The following is a 16341-nucleotide window of genomic DNA, read 5'->3' as shown; positions in this document are numbered from 1 at the left end:
ATTATTATTTCCTTTCTTAAAAGTCATTAAATTTGTACAAATGAATCTGCAGATACCCTGATGTGACAAGGTGGACTCATCTGGCCATAGTCAGGACCATGGTCTTCATACTGACCATGGTGTCCACCTGAATGCAGTTAAGATCTGAAAACACATTTTTAGCCATGCAGCATGGCTGCATGCTGCATGGCATAACTGGATGCATAACTGGATGAATTGCATTAGGGGGGGGGGGGTGATGCTAACATGCTAAACTAAGATGGTTATGGTCAGCGTGTTAACATTGTCATTACATGTCATTGAGTTGTTTGATCAACATACCAGGACCAGGTTTAAAGGACCCGTCTAAATGTCATCATATTGCTGAGTGATCATAGCAACATGTTTCCTGTGTGTGTCCTGCAGGCCCTGGAGGAGGAGTTTGCCAGGAAGCTGCAAGAACAGGAAGTGTTCTTCAAGATGAGCGGAGAGTCGGAGTGCCTTAACCCCTCCTCACAGAGCCGCATCTCCAAGTTCTACCCGATCCCCAGCGTCCACTCCACGGGTTTCTAGATGAAACCTCCGCACATGTGCACAGACATACACACAGTGCACATGGACATGTTGAGCGCACACACACACACCGACCGTAAAGACGGAGCCCGTGCTGCCTTGCCGGAGGTTGTAAGAAGGATTTCCTGTTGCTGGACTTTGTTCCTCAGTCTGCAGCTTCGTTATTCTGCTTATTTTGGCATATTTTCACATTATTACAGTTATTCCCAAAGAGAGTTATGAAGGACATTTTCAGATTTCAGATTCACCTCAAAACCACTAAAGTGAAGTAGCTCTCTGCCCAACCTTCTTTTTGTGATTGAATTGTTTTTATAATAAAGGATTCAGTGCCTGTAGAATTTGGTCTGTTTGGCTTTTAAATCCAAGCAATTCTGATAATAATTTGCTGCTTAATTTGTCTCTCATTTAGACATTTGCTCTCAAAAAGGATAGCATTTTTATACCACTTATTTAATATTAAATGGCAAGCTTATCATTTATAACTGATCATAAAATAAATAGAATGTATTTCTGCTAAAGGAGACAGCACATTTGTAATATCATTATTATAGTGATATCATTTTATTAAATGACATATCTCTGTTAGGATTTTATGTTGTGAAGGATTCAAGGTTAAAATAATGTGATTTCCAAATAAGCTTTAGGAACTTTTTCCAGCAGAAAGGATTCCTGCTGTCAGGGTTGTTCTTCAGAATGCCTTCCTGTCTCGAGCACAAGACTTGAGAAAACAATTTAGGAACCAGCAGCGGTGGAAACATTAGTTTCTGTGTTGCATTGAGTAGAGATAGTGTTTACATACAGAGACGAAGGATCACTGTTAATTGGACACTAAGGAAACCACTGTGGTGGCTTTAACAAAGACTGCCCAACAAGCATTTATGGACCCGTTTGTTGGTCTGGTTTTAATTTTTTAGGTAACACCACTTTATAACTGTCAAGAAATTATCGTGTATCTATAGGAGGGGTATTCAGGGATGCAATATTTCATTGATGTCGATTCTTGAAATTCTGTAACATTTGTGAGAGTTGTGAAACTCACTAAGCAGATCCAACCTACAAACAGCTTTCAGTTCAGATAAACTAAAATCTCCTAATCTGCTGTCACAGTTGATGATGCGTCCTTTGTATTTACTTTGGTTTTCTTTATATGTCTCCGCCGTAAGGTTTTTGCTACCAGGTGTATAATGGATAAGCCTGCATGGCTTTTCTTTCTTCTTTTTATTGGAATACTCTTTGTTGTCGTGCTAGCTAATAGCCTTAATACTTCAAAACAGCTGTATGGATATACTGTATACCTGATATGAGAGCCTTTTAAAGAATCTGTCGGACTCAAGGTTTCACAATGATTGCATCTGTATTCAAAGAAACAAACGGAACATGAGCTCTTAGCATTTTCTTTTTCTTTTTTTTTATTAAGGCAGATGTATTGTGAATGATGTAAAAACAAACGTGTTACAAAAAATGGACCTGACTGGTTTAGGCCATCTTGACTTGATTGGGTCGTTTTATCATCTCATTTTTTTTGTGATTGGCTATTGAGAGTTGAACTGTTATGTACAAAAATTGCAATGGAGTGCTGTGCACCTTTTTACAAAACCTTCTCAGTAGCTATTTATAAAACACTGTACCACCCACAATGCAGCATCCGTACTTAGCTTATTCACTCATTGGAGGTTTGCAGTGTACAAACATCATTATAAAATCAACCCTGTCAGTTCTTGTGCTGTTGGTCTCTTAGATTCCACAAAAAAATTAGTAAATTGATTAAATTATGAATGTTGAGTGAAACGATGATATCCATATTAAAATCATTATGCATTTTTTAGATAAATGTATAGTTTTTAGAATACCTGTGTAATGTAGATTTTCATTTTGCTGTAAATAAACCTTTTTTCCTCTGTACTACAGTTGTGTTTAGTCTTTCCACCTAGTAATACATGTGTAATTATTTGACAGTGATGAAAGACTTAGTTTCTATAAACATTTGTATTTAAACAATATCAGTTACAAAACGTAATCAAGTCAAGTATGAAAAGATCAGAGAAAGACAACTCCTCATTCAAGCCCACAAAATAAAAGATAGCAATACAGTATCAAACAAGATATTTCTAAACTATACATAATCCTTGATTCACACGGACAATTCGGGACAGTAGAAATTCAGGAATATAAAAATACAATCAAATCATTTATAAAAACGGATGAATTGTGTGTTTCAGTACATTAACCACCTTTATACCAACCAGACTCCACGTAAAACTTAAAGTTCCATATATTCAGTAGGTTGACTCTTAAACACCAACGTCCCTCCTTCTTTTAGCCAGCAGAGGGGATCCTCCTGAAAAACAACACAAGTGTTAAAGTGTTGCTTAACGTGACCTGCGTTGATCATCGGGCTCCTGCTTGTTCGAAGCACATTGAAGGTTCAATGTGTGATTCTTAGTCACCTGCTCTAAAGAAACGGGGCAGTATTTCACCTCTAAACTGGCTCCATACAATCTAAATTCATCAAACCTCTAAACCATCAGTTATTTAGAAACACCTATAGTATGTCAACCTGTATGTTAGTTGGAAGTAGTTTCTCATATTTATTGTATTCTAAGTTTTAGAGTATTCTAATGTATTCTTTATATTGTATGTTGTATTCTACAGCTACATCTCTCTTCTAGTGTTGATATATTTACTGTGTATGTTTTACTCCTGACAGTCAGTTCATTAGAGCAGACTGAAACTCTGAGAGTTAAATATCTCTGCCATCTCATCATCTTCACGTGGGGCTCAGATATCTGTGTTTACTGTGGCTCTGGGGGCTGTACGCCTGACGGTGAGGACGAGGCGAGGGTTCAAGTCTTCTCGTTTCTGCCACTTTGTATTTAATCAAAACAAAGTATCAAAGCGTAGAGATCATGGGTGTGATGTTGACCCTGAGTCTGCTGAGTCAGCAGCTGTTCTTCTTCTCTCTCTGTGCTGAAGCAGACTGCAGCTACAGTGACTCACTGTCACCTCTAGAGGAACAAGTGGTATTACAGACTGGACGGAGCGCAGCTAGCTGTTAGCATGCTAACTTTAGGAGATATCTCTGCAACACAACACACAGACGTGTTTGTCATAACGTCAACACTGTGACCTCTTCACACTCTGTTCAGAGTGTTAGTTAATGGATTTTAATGTTCCAAGTTTAAATTCTGACATCTTACACACTGAACCTTTAAATTCAAACATTCCAAATCATTATTAGCAAATATCTGCAGCAGGGTCACTTTCTTCAAATAAACTAATCCAGGCTAACATGTTGTTAGCGAGCTAACATCAGCCTGTTATTGCTCATACTGCTAGCTTTGTTCTTCAAACACAGTCAATTGGTTTATTCATCTTGAAGGAAGTTATCTCGAATTACTGTGTGTTGTTTTGAAATAAAGCCGACATGAGAAGAGAATTGAAATGATGATTAACACTTGCGTGATTTGCTCAGTGCTGATCGTACAGCTGTAGCTATTATTAGCTGGCACAACACTGTTGTTACAGACAGCAGCTGCACACCTTAAAGGTTAGGTTCACAATTTCTCAATTCTGTCTTAAGACAATAGCCTGGTGCCCATATGAACACTGTTTTGCTTGCTGTAATCATTCATACTGTCCATTGTACTGAGTTGATTCTACAGTCCTTGTTCTGTGTAAAAATGCATTTCAGTGTTTATCTGGAACAATCTGAGTTAGACACATCGATTGGGTATCTTCCAAAGTCACAATTATTTTTTTGCAAAATTCCTCCTTTGTGTTTCTTTTTGACTGGGAGAGCCATAAAAGCCAAATATTTTAAATGTATTTCCTTGAGAGCCATATATTTAATAAAATTGAATGCAACTTTATGCGTGCATTTTTTAAAGTCTAACACGTCTCCGAGTACTAAAAGTGCTATCGGTGTTTCATTGAACAGGTGTTCTTTTATTTAATAAACTAAACACTTACGTTATTTGTGCCTATGCCCCAAACCGCAGTTCAGAGTATTCGACCTTCTTGGAGACCCTGAATGGAGCCCTGCAGGGGGCTCCAGTAGAGGACTCCGTAGTCTTGCTGGGAGACTTTAACGTACTCTAACGTACTTTAAAGCACGTGGGAAACGATGGAGACACCTGGAGAGGCGTGTTTGGGAGGAACGGCCTCTCTGATCTAAACCCGAACGGTCGTTTGTTGTTGGACTTCTGTGCTAGTCATGGAATGGCCATAACAAACACCATGTTCGAACATAAGGATGCTCATAAGTGTACGTGGTACCAGAGCACCCTAGGCCAAAGATCAATGATCGATTTTGTGATCGTATCATCTGATCTGAGGACGCATGTTTTGGACACTCGGGTGAAGCGAGGGCCGGAGCTGTCAACTGATCACCATCTGGTGGTGAGTTGGATCAAGGGGTTGGGGAAGACTCTGGACAGACCTGGTAAGCCCAAACGGGTAGTGCGGGTGAACTGGGAACGTCTGGAGGAAGACCCTGTCCGGGAGATCTTCAACTCACACCTCTGGCAGAGCTTTTCAGACATCCCTGTGGAGGTTGGGTGCATTGAACCTGAGTGGGCGATGTTCAAAACCTCTATTGCTGAAGCTGCGGTGAGGATCTGTGGTCTCAAGGTCTTAGGTGCCTCAAGGGGCGGTAACCCTCGAACACCGTGGTGGACCCCGGTGGTTAGGGAAGCCGTTTGACTGAAGAAGGAGTCCTTCTGGGTTATGTTATCCGGGAGGACTCTGGAAACAGTTACAGGGTACCGGTGGACTCTACACGGACTGCCGTGGCAGAGGCAAAGCAGCGGGTGTGGGAGAAGTTCGGAGAATCTATGGAGAAGGACTTTCGGTCGGCACCAAGGTGCTTCTGGAAAATCATCCGGCACCTCAGGAGGGGGAAGCGGGGAACCATCCAAGCTGTGTACAGCAAGGGTGGGACCCTGCTGACTTCGACTGAGAAGGTTATCGGCCGGTGGAAGGAGCACTTTGAGGAACTCCTGAATCCGACTAACACGCCCTCTATGGTAGAGGCAGAGCTGGAAGCTGATGGGGGATCATCGTCAATTTCCCTGATGGAAGTCACTGAGGTAGTCAAACAACTCCACAGTGGCAAAGCCGCAGGGGTTGATGAGATCCGTCCAGAAATGCTGAAGGCTTTGGGTGTTGAGGGGCTGTCTTAGTTGACATGCCTCGTCAACATTGCGTGGAAGTCTGGGACAGTGCCTAGGGGGTGGCAGACCGGGTTGGTGGTTCCCCTAAAAGTGTGTGCCCCTAAAAGTGTGTGCCAACTGCAGGGGTATCACACTTCTCAGCCTCCCCGGTAAAGTGTACTCCAAGGTGCTGGAAAGGAGGGTTCGGCTGATAGTCGAACCTTTGATTGAAGAGGAACAATGCGGAATACCGTCCTGGTCGTGGAACAATGGACCAACTCTTCACTCTCGCAAGGATCCTGGAGGGGGCCTGGGAGTACGCCCATCTGGTCTACATGTGTTTTGTGGATCTGGAGAAGGCGTATGACCGGGTCCCCCGGGTGATACTGTGGGAGGTGGGAGGTGCTGCGGGAGTATGGGGTGAAGGGGTCACTTCTGAGGGCCATCCAATCCCTGTACGCCCAAAGCGAGAGTTGTGTCCGGATACTCGGCAGTAAGTCAGACTCGTTCCCAGTGAATGTTGGCCTCCGCCAGGGCTGCGCTTTATCACCAATCCTGTTTGTAATTTTCATGGACAGGATATCGAGGCGCAGTCGTGGAGGAGAGGGGTTGCAGTTCGGTGGCCTGAGGATCTCATCGCTGCTCTTTGCAGATGATGTGGTCCTGATGCCGTCATTGGTCTGTGACCTTCAGCAGTCACTGGATCGGTTCGCAGCAGAGTGTGAAGCGGTTGGGATGAGGATGGCCATGGCTCTCAGCAGGAAACCGGTGGATTGCCTACTCCGGGTAGGGAATGAGCCCTTACCCAAGTGAAGGAGTTCAAGTACCTCGGGGTCTTGTTCGCGAGTGAGGGCACGATGGAGTGAGAGATTGGCCAGAGAATCGGAGCACCGGGGGCGGTATTACATTCCCTTTGCCGCACCGTTGTGACGAAATAAGAGCTGAGCCAGAAGGAAATCTCTCGATCTTCCGGGCAATCTTCGTTCCTACCCTCACCTATGGTCATGAAGGCTGTGTCATGACCGAAAGAACGAGATCACGGGTACAAGCGGCCAAAATGGGTTTTCTCAGACGGGTGGCTGGCATCTCCCTTAGAGATAGGGTGAGAAGCTCAGCCATCCGTGAGAGACTCGGAGTAGAGCTGCTGCTCCTTTGCTTTGAAAAGAGCCAGTTGAGGTGGTTCGGGCATCTAATAAGGATGCCACCTGGCCGCCTCCCTAGGGAGGTGTTCCAGGCACGTCCAGCTGGGAAGAGACCCCGGGGAAGACACAGGACTCGGTGGAGAGATTATATCTCCTCACTGGCCTGGGAACACCTTGGGATCCCCCAGTTGGAGCTGGCGTATGTGGCCCGGAGAAGGGAAGTTTGGGGTTCCTTACTGGAGCTGCTGCCCCCGCGACCCGACCCCGGATAAGCGCTAGACAATGGATAGATGGATGAACTTACGTTATTTATCTAATTTATGTGCACGTTTCGGTGTGAACTGCATGGCTGTCAAACTCAAGGCAATTATATCCGGCCTGCAAGAAAATAGCATATGTATGTCATAACTGGCCCACCGGTTTTGGTAATTAAATCAATGCATGGCAAAACCACGGGAAAAGACATATTCTGAACATGATGCGATGGCTGAGTCGAGGGGAAAGTGCTGAATAGATTTTTTGAGTTGCGTGAGGAAATCTGCTAGTTTTAGGAAAGCAGGACACCACAGATATCTGGGACGAAAAGTGACAATGTGAGCTGGCCTTTATGTGCGACATAACGAAGCATCTCACTGTTAAACCTGCAGCTTCAGGGCCGTGTGATCACGGACATGTATGATGCTTAGCTGCGCCTGTGGGAGACTGATGCAGCAAGGAAACTTTCCAAACACTGACAAACCATCCCCACCGCTGTGTTCCCGACTGCACATTCTGCTGGTGAACTGAGCGCATTTGCCGACTTTCTAGCTCAGATATTAAAATTGAACTGCTCAGCAACCCGTTTGCAGTTGACGTGGAAACAGCATCTGTGAACATCCAAATGGAGCTGATTGACCTCCAGTGTAACGACACACTCAAGGCAAAGTATGACTCTGCGGGCGCTGCACAGTTTTCAAGCTTCATCCCCGAAATGATGCCTCAACCTTCATGCCGCTCAGATGCTTTGCATGTTTGGAAGCACTGTACCTGTGTGAGCAGCTTTTCTCTTTGATGAAGATGAACAAAAACCCACACAGGAGTCGTCTCACTGATGCACACCATCACTCACTGAGGGTTTCCACAGAACCCCAAACATTAAACTGGCAGCTAAGAAAAGATTCCAAACATCTGGCTCTGACACAGGTGCATACTCGGAGAACGTAGCCTACCTAAATGTGTGCCATATCTTTTTGCACTTTCTCCAATATGTCTATCCTGTTCAATAAATGTGGACGGTGTTTGGCCCTCGACGTAGTCCCAGTTTTTAATTTTGGCCCTCTCTGTGATTGAGTTTGACACCCCTGGTCTACTGCTTGCTTTGCGCAGTTTCTCCTCTGCTGTTTCGCGAAGGGCAGGGCTACAGTGACCTACAGTCAGAGACAGAGCCGAGAAAAGGAGAGGGGAGAACAAAAAATTAATCCGCTGCTAAATATTTTACTTTAAAATGGCACAGTATAATTATTTATTACTTAAACATGTTTGAAAATGTCAGTTCAAAATGGTCTGCGAGCCATATTGTATCATCGAAAGAGCCATAGGTTATAGGCTATAGACCATAGATCTTCAACAGAGATGAACTGCAGGGGGGTCGCAAAAAATATTTATACATTTTTTGCTTTGCGCATTTACATTCTCTCCTCCACTGTGTTTCGCGAAGGGCGGGACCTCGCTCCCGACACACACACACACACACACACACACACACACACACACACACACACACACACACACACACACACACACACACACACACACACACACACACACACACACTGTCAGAGACAGAGAGGAGGAAAGGAGAGGGGTGAACTAAAATAAATTTGCGCCCCATTTTTTCAGCTGTTTCAATCTGATTTAGTCTTAGCTAAAAAAAAGAAGCAAATAGCATACTCAAAATACTGCGTAAATAAAAGTACCATGTCACAATTCAATCTGAAGCATTGTAACCACTATGAAAACAATCATTAACGATTTCTCAGTCCAAACTCTGCTCTTTTCTTATATGATTGGTTTTAGATCTACCTCTCTCTCCTTTGGGCCCCGGGAATCCCATGTCCCCTTTGTGTCCTGGTCTCCCAGGTGGTCCAACAATGGCTCCATGTGCTGTGGAGGACAAATTCAGTTTTTATAAGAAATCTTAATTCTCACATATTTTAGCTACTTCATCCTTTTTCTGTTTAATTGTAACAATTTGTAGGTAAATGCTTCTTCACTTTTGATGTATTCCACTAAATCAGTGACATTTGCATGGGAACCAAACAAACGGCTGTATCCGGGGGGGCCTGGAGGGCCAGGTGGTCCTGGCACTCCTTGGATGTCATGTTCATTGTGGTTCTGTTCGAAGTCACGTTGCAGGCCATGAGCTGAAAAATAAGCGACAAGTAGAGGAATAGTGTCAAACAGTACCTTTACCACTTTTTTAGTGTTTTAGTGTAGATTTTGATTTGAGATTTATAACATCATAGTAGAGATGCATGATCCATCGGCCACTAGTCTAATCCAGCCGGTTGTCAGCTGATCATGATTACCAATGATCTGACGTTTTTTACCGGTTAAATTAAAACACATGTGCTGCATGTTTGTTTACGTCACATGCACATCGGCACGGACAGTAACCAACTATTGTCACAGTCACACACGCAGCAACTTTTCCGACTCACTTAGCTACTTTATTTCTAAAAAGCAGTTTGCGACAAATTTAGAAACTTATTCAGACCATCAGGGGGAAAGTGAGAAAAGTCTGATGAATCACAGTGACCTTCTGCCAACAGTGCGGTCTCTCCCTCTCATCTGTCAGCAGGCAGGCACGAGGCCGCCAAGAGTTAATATAATATAGTACACACAACTTTACATTCTTGAAAATAGATACTGATTGATGAAAAGTTTTGTATAAATAAATAGATGAATAAATGCATAGTTTTAGATAGATGTTAAATAGGTTACTCTATAATAAGTCATCAATAGACTCCAATACATCCAGAACTCCGCTGCCCGTCTTCTCACCCACTCCCAGACCCGTGACCACATCACCCCCGTCCTCTACAAGCTCCACTGGCTCCCCATCCCCCAGAGAATCCAGTACAAGATCCTCCTCATGACCTACAAAGCCCTCCATAACCTGGCTCCCTCCTACCTGACCGACCTCCTCCACAGACACACTCTCACCGCTCTGCTGCTGCTAACCTCCTGTCCCCCCTCATCCAGACCAAACTCAAATCCTGGGGGCACAGAGCTTTCTCCATCACTGCGCTGGAGGAGGAAGAGGAGACCACCATAAGGGGGTCCATAAGCAGTTGGACCAGCCTTCCTCCAAGTGTTGCAAGTATCGAGAGAAATATATCCAGTATGGATTCACCTGCGTCGTCATCAATGAAGTACAATGTGTACGATGTGTAGTGTGCGCTGAGGTGCTTGCACATGAGAGCTTATAGCAGGGGTGGGGAACCTCCGGCCATCTGGCCCTCGAGGTAATTCATAAACACAAAATCACAAAAATCACCTCCAAAAAAATAAATCAAAATCTAGTCAGCAAAAGAATAAAACGGGCAACTGACCAAGGTCAGGGTCCTTGAACATAACACGAGCGGAACGTGTCATCACGTGGTCATGTCATGTCAAAAAACGTCAAAATTAAACAAGACTGTATTTGACATCAGCGAACGCAACATAGCGAGTGTAAAAAAGAGAAAGATGAATGCGGAATGTCGCACTTTCCAGGAGAAATGGACAAACGATTATTTCTTTGTGGAAGTAAAAGACCAGTAAAAGGACACGCTTGCGGTGACTAAAAAAGGCTCTCGAGTGTCATTACAGCACGAAACATGCCAAACTGCACGAGCTGAAAGGATGAGTGCGTTTCGATAAAGTTAAGGCTCTTCGACGGAGTTTGGCCCAACAAGCAGCTTTCTCCAGAGTGGAACATACAAACATGGAAAGATAAAACAGAAAGATACGTGGATGAAAAAGTAGCTTTTTTTGCACAGCATGAAAAAAAGGTGAAATTAATGGGCTGTGTCTTCAAATCTTTAGCCGAGGTTATGAGTTCAATAATTAGTATGGCCCTCGAAGGATGTTGTAAAAATTGAAATGGGCCTTGATAGGAAAAAGGTTAAAGCTTGTAAAAATGCAACTCTGTTGTACTTGACTATGTTAAGGTGATGCAACGCCGGTTATACTGTGTTTCTGTCTAAATGTATAGTTTCTAGAGCCATGGTGTCATAATGATGGTATTAAGAGGTGGAATAATTCAGGCAGGACTGTGTAGGACATCACTGAAGGCCGAGGTGGGAAATGCACAGCCCGCCACTGAATATGACTAGATAAGATCACCATTCACTGTAACGACCGCAAGTCGTCATCCGACATGGAGGACGCACTGGTTGAACTATCAAGTGACCGCACCTTAAAGACAGCTTTTAATTCAAAGACGCTTGCTGAGTTCTGGATTTCAGTCAAGAGAGAATATCCACAGCTATCCAAGTCTGCGATGTCCGTACTGACGCCGTTTGGCTCTACATACCTGTGAGAAAAGACTTTCTCGGCACTGACATATATTAAAAATAAATACAGATCGCGTCTAAACGTGGAGGATGATCTCCGAGTGGTCATCTCCAAAATGAAACCCAGAATGGACATACTAATTCCCAAAATGTAAATTTGCACTGCAACAATGTTCACATGTTTACTCAGTGCTACAGTTTATGGCTATTACTTTGACAAATATATTCTTCTGCTAACATGGAAATGAAAGTATTGTGTCAAAATTATGTTTGCACATGACAGCAACAATGTTCACTCATAAATTACATGGAGATTTCTTTGACGTATTCTGCTATTATCTTAAAGTAAATTGTTATATGTAAAATCATATTATGGTTGTCAGGCTGTTCTGTTGTTTTGTGTTGTCGTAATGCCCGTGTTTTGATATGCCTATTAGTGTGTGCGTCCTGTGCACGTTTTCTTATGTTTCAGTCACCTCCGGGGATAGTGGGGGTTGCCAGTCTCTGGCACCGTTATTTTGGGGGTCGCGGGCTGAAAAGTTTGGGAACCCCAGCTCTACAACATAGTACAATTGCTCACATTTGATGTATTCCAACAGATCTGTGACATTTCCTTGGGAGCTAAACCGGCGGCTGTATCCAGGAGGACCTGCAGGGCCGGGTGGTCCTGGAGGTCCTTGGAAGACACGACTGTTGTATTCCTTCACGATGTCGTGTAGCACACCGCGGGCTGCAGATGGAAGAAAAATTGGTGATGCAAGTGAAAGCTTTATGTGCCACTGGTTTCATTAAACCCCAAGAAAATAATTGAAATCGTCAAAAGTTATCCTGTATCATAAACAAAGACCTTTGGCGTTAGGGCATTAGACTACTTTTTCAGAAGTAAAGAAGTCAAGGCTTTTCTCGATTTGAAGACAACCAGCAGAGGACAACATGATGGTTGCACATTGTTTGGTCAGCAAGAGTTCAAATTAAGCATTAGTGACTAAGATCTTTCTTTGTGACAAAGTTATATTTCTTTAGGCCCTGGGCTAGAAATGACAAGGTAACAACAAAGATGCAGCCTGTCATCATGGGGCTCTTCAACTTAATGGCAGCCCTTCAATGATAAAAGCACCTAAAACTCATATCGACTTACATTTGATGTATTCCACAACATCGACGACATTTTCACTGGAACTAACCCATTGGTTGTGTCCAGGCATTCCTGGAAGTCCAGGAGGCCCTGGAGATCCTTGAACAAAACGTTCAGAGTCTCCCACAACATCACGGAGTAGACCGTGGGCTGCATGTTGAGGACAGTAAAGATTAGTAGTGCAGTCAGTTAAGTATTATTATAATATAATAATGACAGCAAGGTTCAGAGAGATAACACATGTCCTCTAGATCACCTACATTTGATGTAATCAGTTACTTTGACAGCCATACTGAAGTAGTCTCCAGTATCAAGATAGCTGTCTCTGGTGCCGGATACACCTGGCTCTCCCTTGTGTCCTGGGGGTCCAGGAGGGCCTGGCGCACCAGGCAATCCGAACATAGCTCCTCTGTCACCTGGAGACAATACAGCATAGCATGCAGAGGAAGCAATGACTTAGTAAACATTGGGTCATACTATGTGACTAAATTGCAGACAGATTTATGAAGTGACACTTTTGTGGAGGTCTATGTAAAGATTTTGCAGTAATTTAACCATCAAAGTCATATTTTGCTATGGTTGTTAACGGAAAGCCTTGTGCATGTCAAGACCTTTTTTAGAACACAAGTCCCCTTGTATGCCTTAAAAAAAACATGGAGATGCAAATAGAAGTCATTGCTTATTGTTTTTGTATACACTGCTCTTTAGCCTATATGCTAAAGTGTAGCAGAAAACACTACTATGTGTTTTGAATACTTTTTCCCAAAAACTGTAATCTTTGTTAAACTTTACTCATTCTAATTCCAAGTTCTTGACTTGGAATTAGCTCAAACTCAGTCACAAGTCATACACTTTAGCTTTAAAGCTACATTTTGAGTTTTAAATAGGTGAAGTATTCCTTTAAACTCACTCATGATGTATTGTTGTTGTTCTGCTATGAGTGTCTCTCTGTTGGCATTCTCAGCAAAGGAAACCAGTCCCTGGATTCTACCAGGGGGGCCCTCGGGTCCAGGGGGACCAGGGGGGCCTGGTATTCCTCTGAAGTCGACACCTTTGGGATAATGGAACAGATGTGCAGACAAAATGTATTTTACAAAAGTATATAAAAGTATATTTTCTCAAATTAGTTTCTCATGAACTGATGAAGCTAATGTTTTCAGTCTCACTTTGCAGGTAGTCACGAATGTCAGAACTGATGTGGTGCCCAAATCCTGCAGCTGGACCTGCTGGTCCAGGTGGACCAGGGAAACCTGGGGAACCTGGAGGCCCCTGAGGACCCACAACTGATTGATAACCAGCTAGTTGGACAATGAAAATTAACATTTGTTAACGCAAGAATGCTACTAGACCTAATAACCTTATAATAGACACTCTACAACAGGGGTGCCAACACTTTTTTGGCAACTTTTCAAATGACCAGGTCAAAGTAATCTACCTGTATTAAAAAATGCTGGTGCTGTCTGATATATATATTTTTTTTCTTTTTAACGATGTGCGATCTACCCGCACTACACTCAACCTTTTGAGCACCCCTGCTCTACTGCTCTACATGAATATAAACAAGATGAGCTCAAAAATCTGATTTATCTGGGTGGCTAACTGTCTGTGTTCTTATTGTATTTCTTACTTGATAAAGAGTTTCCAGGAGGCCCAGGGGGTCCAGGGACACCTACCAACCCCCTCTCTGGTGACAGACAGGACCCACAGTCAATCACAGTCATGTTCTCTCAACAAAACACCTTTGAATTGATAACCTGTAGGTCCATCTGACACTCACCATTCATGAGGTTGATGACACGTTCAGCCACCTCCTGGGTGTTGAATCCGTAGCTGCCAGGGCCTGGAGCTCCAGGTGGTCCTGGTGGACCGGGAGTACCAGCAACATATTGCCTCACGTCCTCTCCTGGATACAAATAATTGACACGCTCTGGCAAATGGTCTCCATACTATGCTCTAAACAGCTGGTGATTGATCCCAGAGAGTAAATTGGGTAATGTGGAAGTGCCTTCTGCCTTAAACTTGCATTCTCTCTAATATCCAGCAAGGGGTGATTCCATTGGTTGAAAAAGAGAAGTCCGGTTTTATATAAGTCTGTGAGAGAATGACCACTTGATTTATTACCCCAGTAAAATTGATGTTCAATTTGTAAATTAGGGTCCCATTCATATTAAAATAGACAATAAAGCAGCGTATGCTTAAGGACGGGGATAGCTTGTGATTGCCAGGCCGCTAACACGGTGTTGTCCTGTCTGGGTGTTGTCTGTGTTTTTGCGTTATAATTTTAACCCTTTCACCATGTGTTTTCAGTTAATGAAAGTTAATTGTACAATTTGGTCACTTAAATGTCTTTTTAAGCGTTTGGTAATAGTTTCCTCCTCCCTCGCATTTCACCTCTGGTTGCAAAACCTAAGATGTGGACGGCCAAACTCAAAGCTTCAAAATCATTGTCTACAAACCAATGGGTGACGTCACGGTGACTACATTTACTTCTTATATATAGTCTATGCGGTTTCAAACATACAAACTTCATGCATGCCATTCAAATATTGAGTTTCTACCATCTGCAAGAAATTTGGGGATTTTAACCGGCTCAAAAAGAGACTTACGTTGTAATAGGTTGACAACGTCATTGACAGAGATGGAGCCAGGAGGACCTGGAGGGCCAGGAGTCCCGTGATGTCCTCTACCTGGACCTGAATAGGGGTTTTTACTACTGTTAGAAAAACTGTTACACATATCACTAACATCCTGTGTAATAATACAAGTAACATTATTATGTAATTGCTCATACTCTGGATGTAGGCGATAACTCGGTTTGTCACATCATCCACCAGCCCGTCCCCTGCGGTTCCCGGTGCCCCTGGAAGACCAGGAGGCCCAGGAGATCCAGCCAGGTACTGTCTGATGCCACCACCTGCATGTCAAGGCAATGTCGTCTCATACTGATCACTTGACTTTGCTCTTTGTTTCATTCAATTGTGGTGTTACATAAACCAAAGTAAATAAATACATAGCTTACTCTGAAGGTACTCTGCAATGTACTGGCCCACATCAGTTGATCCAGGTCCACTTCCATCTCTTCCAGGTGGACCAGGGAGTCCAGGTGGGCCTGGGGCTGCAGGTCTATCTGAGCCACCTGGACAGGCATCACAATAGAAATGTAGAAATATAATAGCTATTTAAAACAATATTTAGATATTTATTATTAGATATTTTTTTATAATCATTATTCAACATTATTATCAAAATACTCCATCAATTTATCATTGCACTCCTATAACATTGTTGGACTCATGATGCACAAGTGTTTTTTTTAAAGGATCATAAATAGATGCAGTAAAATCAGAGTTGTCCTAATTTACATTCCTGGCATTGCTTTCCTTTGTCAAAGCCTAGCACATTTGTGTTATGTTAGTAGCTGCTAATGTAGACACTAGCCTCAAACAGAGATGAGGAGCGCGACACAGAGGTGGTGGTCTTCAGCATCAAGACGTGTAAGTAGATTTTGATATTTAAATTGTTCCGAGTTCCCAAATCTCCATCAGGTCTGAATGAAAGGGTAGGTCAATATAGTTGAGTCCCTCCAGCTTTCACTGTGAGCTAAGTAGTTGAAATGTTCTTAATTAACTAATAAAAACTATAACTTTTCCAGCATGTTTGATTGACAGGTGTCTTTTTTGTCAACCATAACTGCTCCTGGTTGATCGCAACGCTGCAGACCTTCTAAAAGCAATTAAAAGCAAATGCTGACTTCTTGATAAAAGAGAAGACGCTGAGAGATACACAGAAAAGACCAAAAGTTTAATTGTTAAACTATTCACTGT

General features: G+C 43.1%; 2 protein-coding genes across 3 annotated transcripts in view; one reads left to right on the top strand and one right to left on the bottom strand.

The window, feature by feature from the left end:
• LOC115022896 (serine/threonine-protein kinase 10-like) overlaps nt 1-2459 on the top strand; it is a 25576-nt gene extending 23117 nt beyond the window's left edge. For both annotated transcript variants that reach the window (XM_029454040.1, XM_029454114.1), the window contains exon 18: nt 406-2459. In XM_029454040.1, coding sequence (XP_029309900.1) covers nt 406-552 — 147 coding nt within the window. In that variant the 3' untranslated portion in view covers nt 553-2459. The remainder of the gene's footprint in view (nt 1-405) is intronic.
• The window catches only part of col17a1a (collagen, type XVII, alpha 1a), a 27558-nt gene continuing 13675 nt past the window's right edge, over nt 2459-16341 (bottom strand). The window contains 13 exon segments of the mRNA XM_029431152.1: nt 2459-2890; nt 8906-8986; nt 9097-9246; nt 11963-12112; nt 12521-12667; nt 12778-12933; nt 13428-13568; nt 13684-13815; nt 14145-14201; nt 14295-14420; nt 15124-15204; nt 15309-15431; nt 15537-15653. Coding sequence (XP_029287012.1) covers nt 2844-2890; nt 8906-8986; nt 9097-9246; nt 11963-12112; nt 12521-12667; nt 12778-12933; nt 13428-13568; nt 13684-13815; nt 14145-14201; nt 14295-14420; nt 15124-15204; nt 15309-15431; nt 15537-15653 — 1508 coding nt within the window. The 3' untranslated portion in view covers nt 2459-2843.

This window comes from Cottoperca gobio, chromosome 1 (genome assembly GCF_900634415.1).
Source record: "Cottoperca gobio chromosome 1, fCotGob3.1, whole genome shotgun sequence".
In the NCBI taxonomy this organism is placed as follows: Eukaryota; Metazoa; Chordata; class Actinopteri; order Perciformes; family Bovichtidae; genus Cottoperca; species Cottoperca gobio.
The sequence above is the reverse complement of the archived record's forward strand: the minus strand, read 5'-3'. Positions and strand labels throughout refer to the sequence as shown.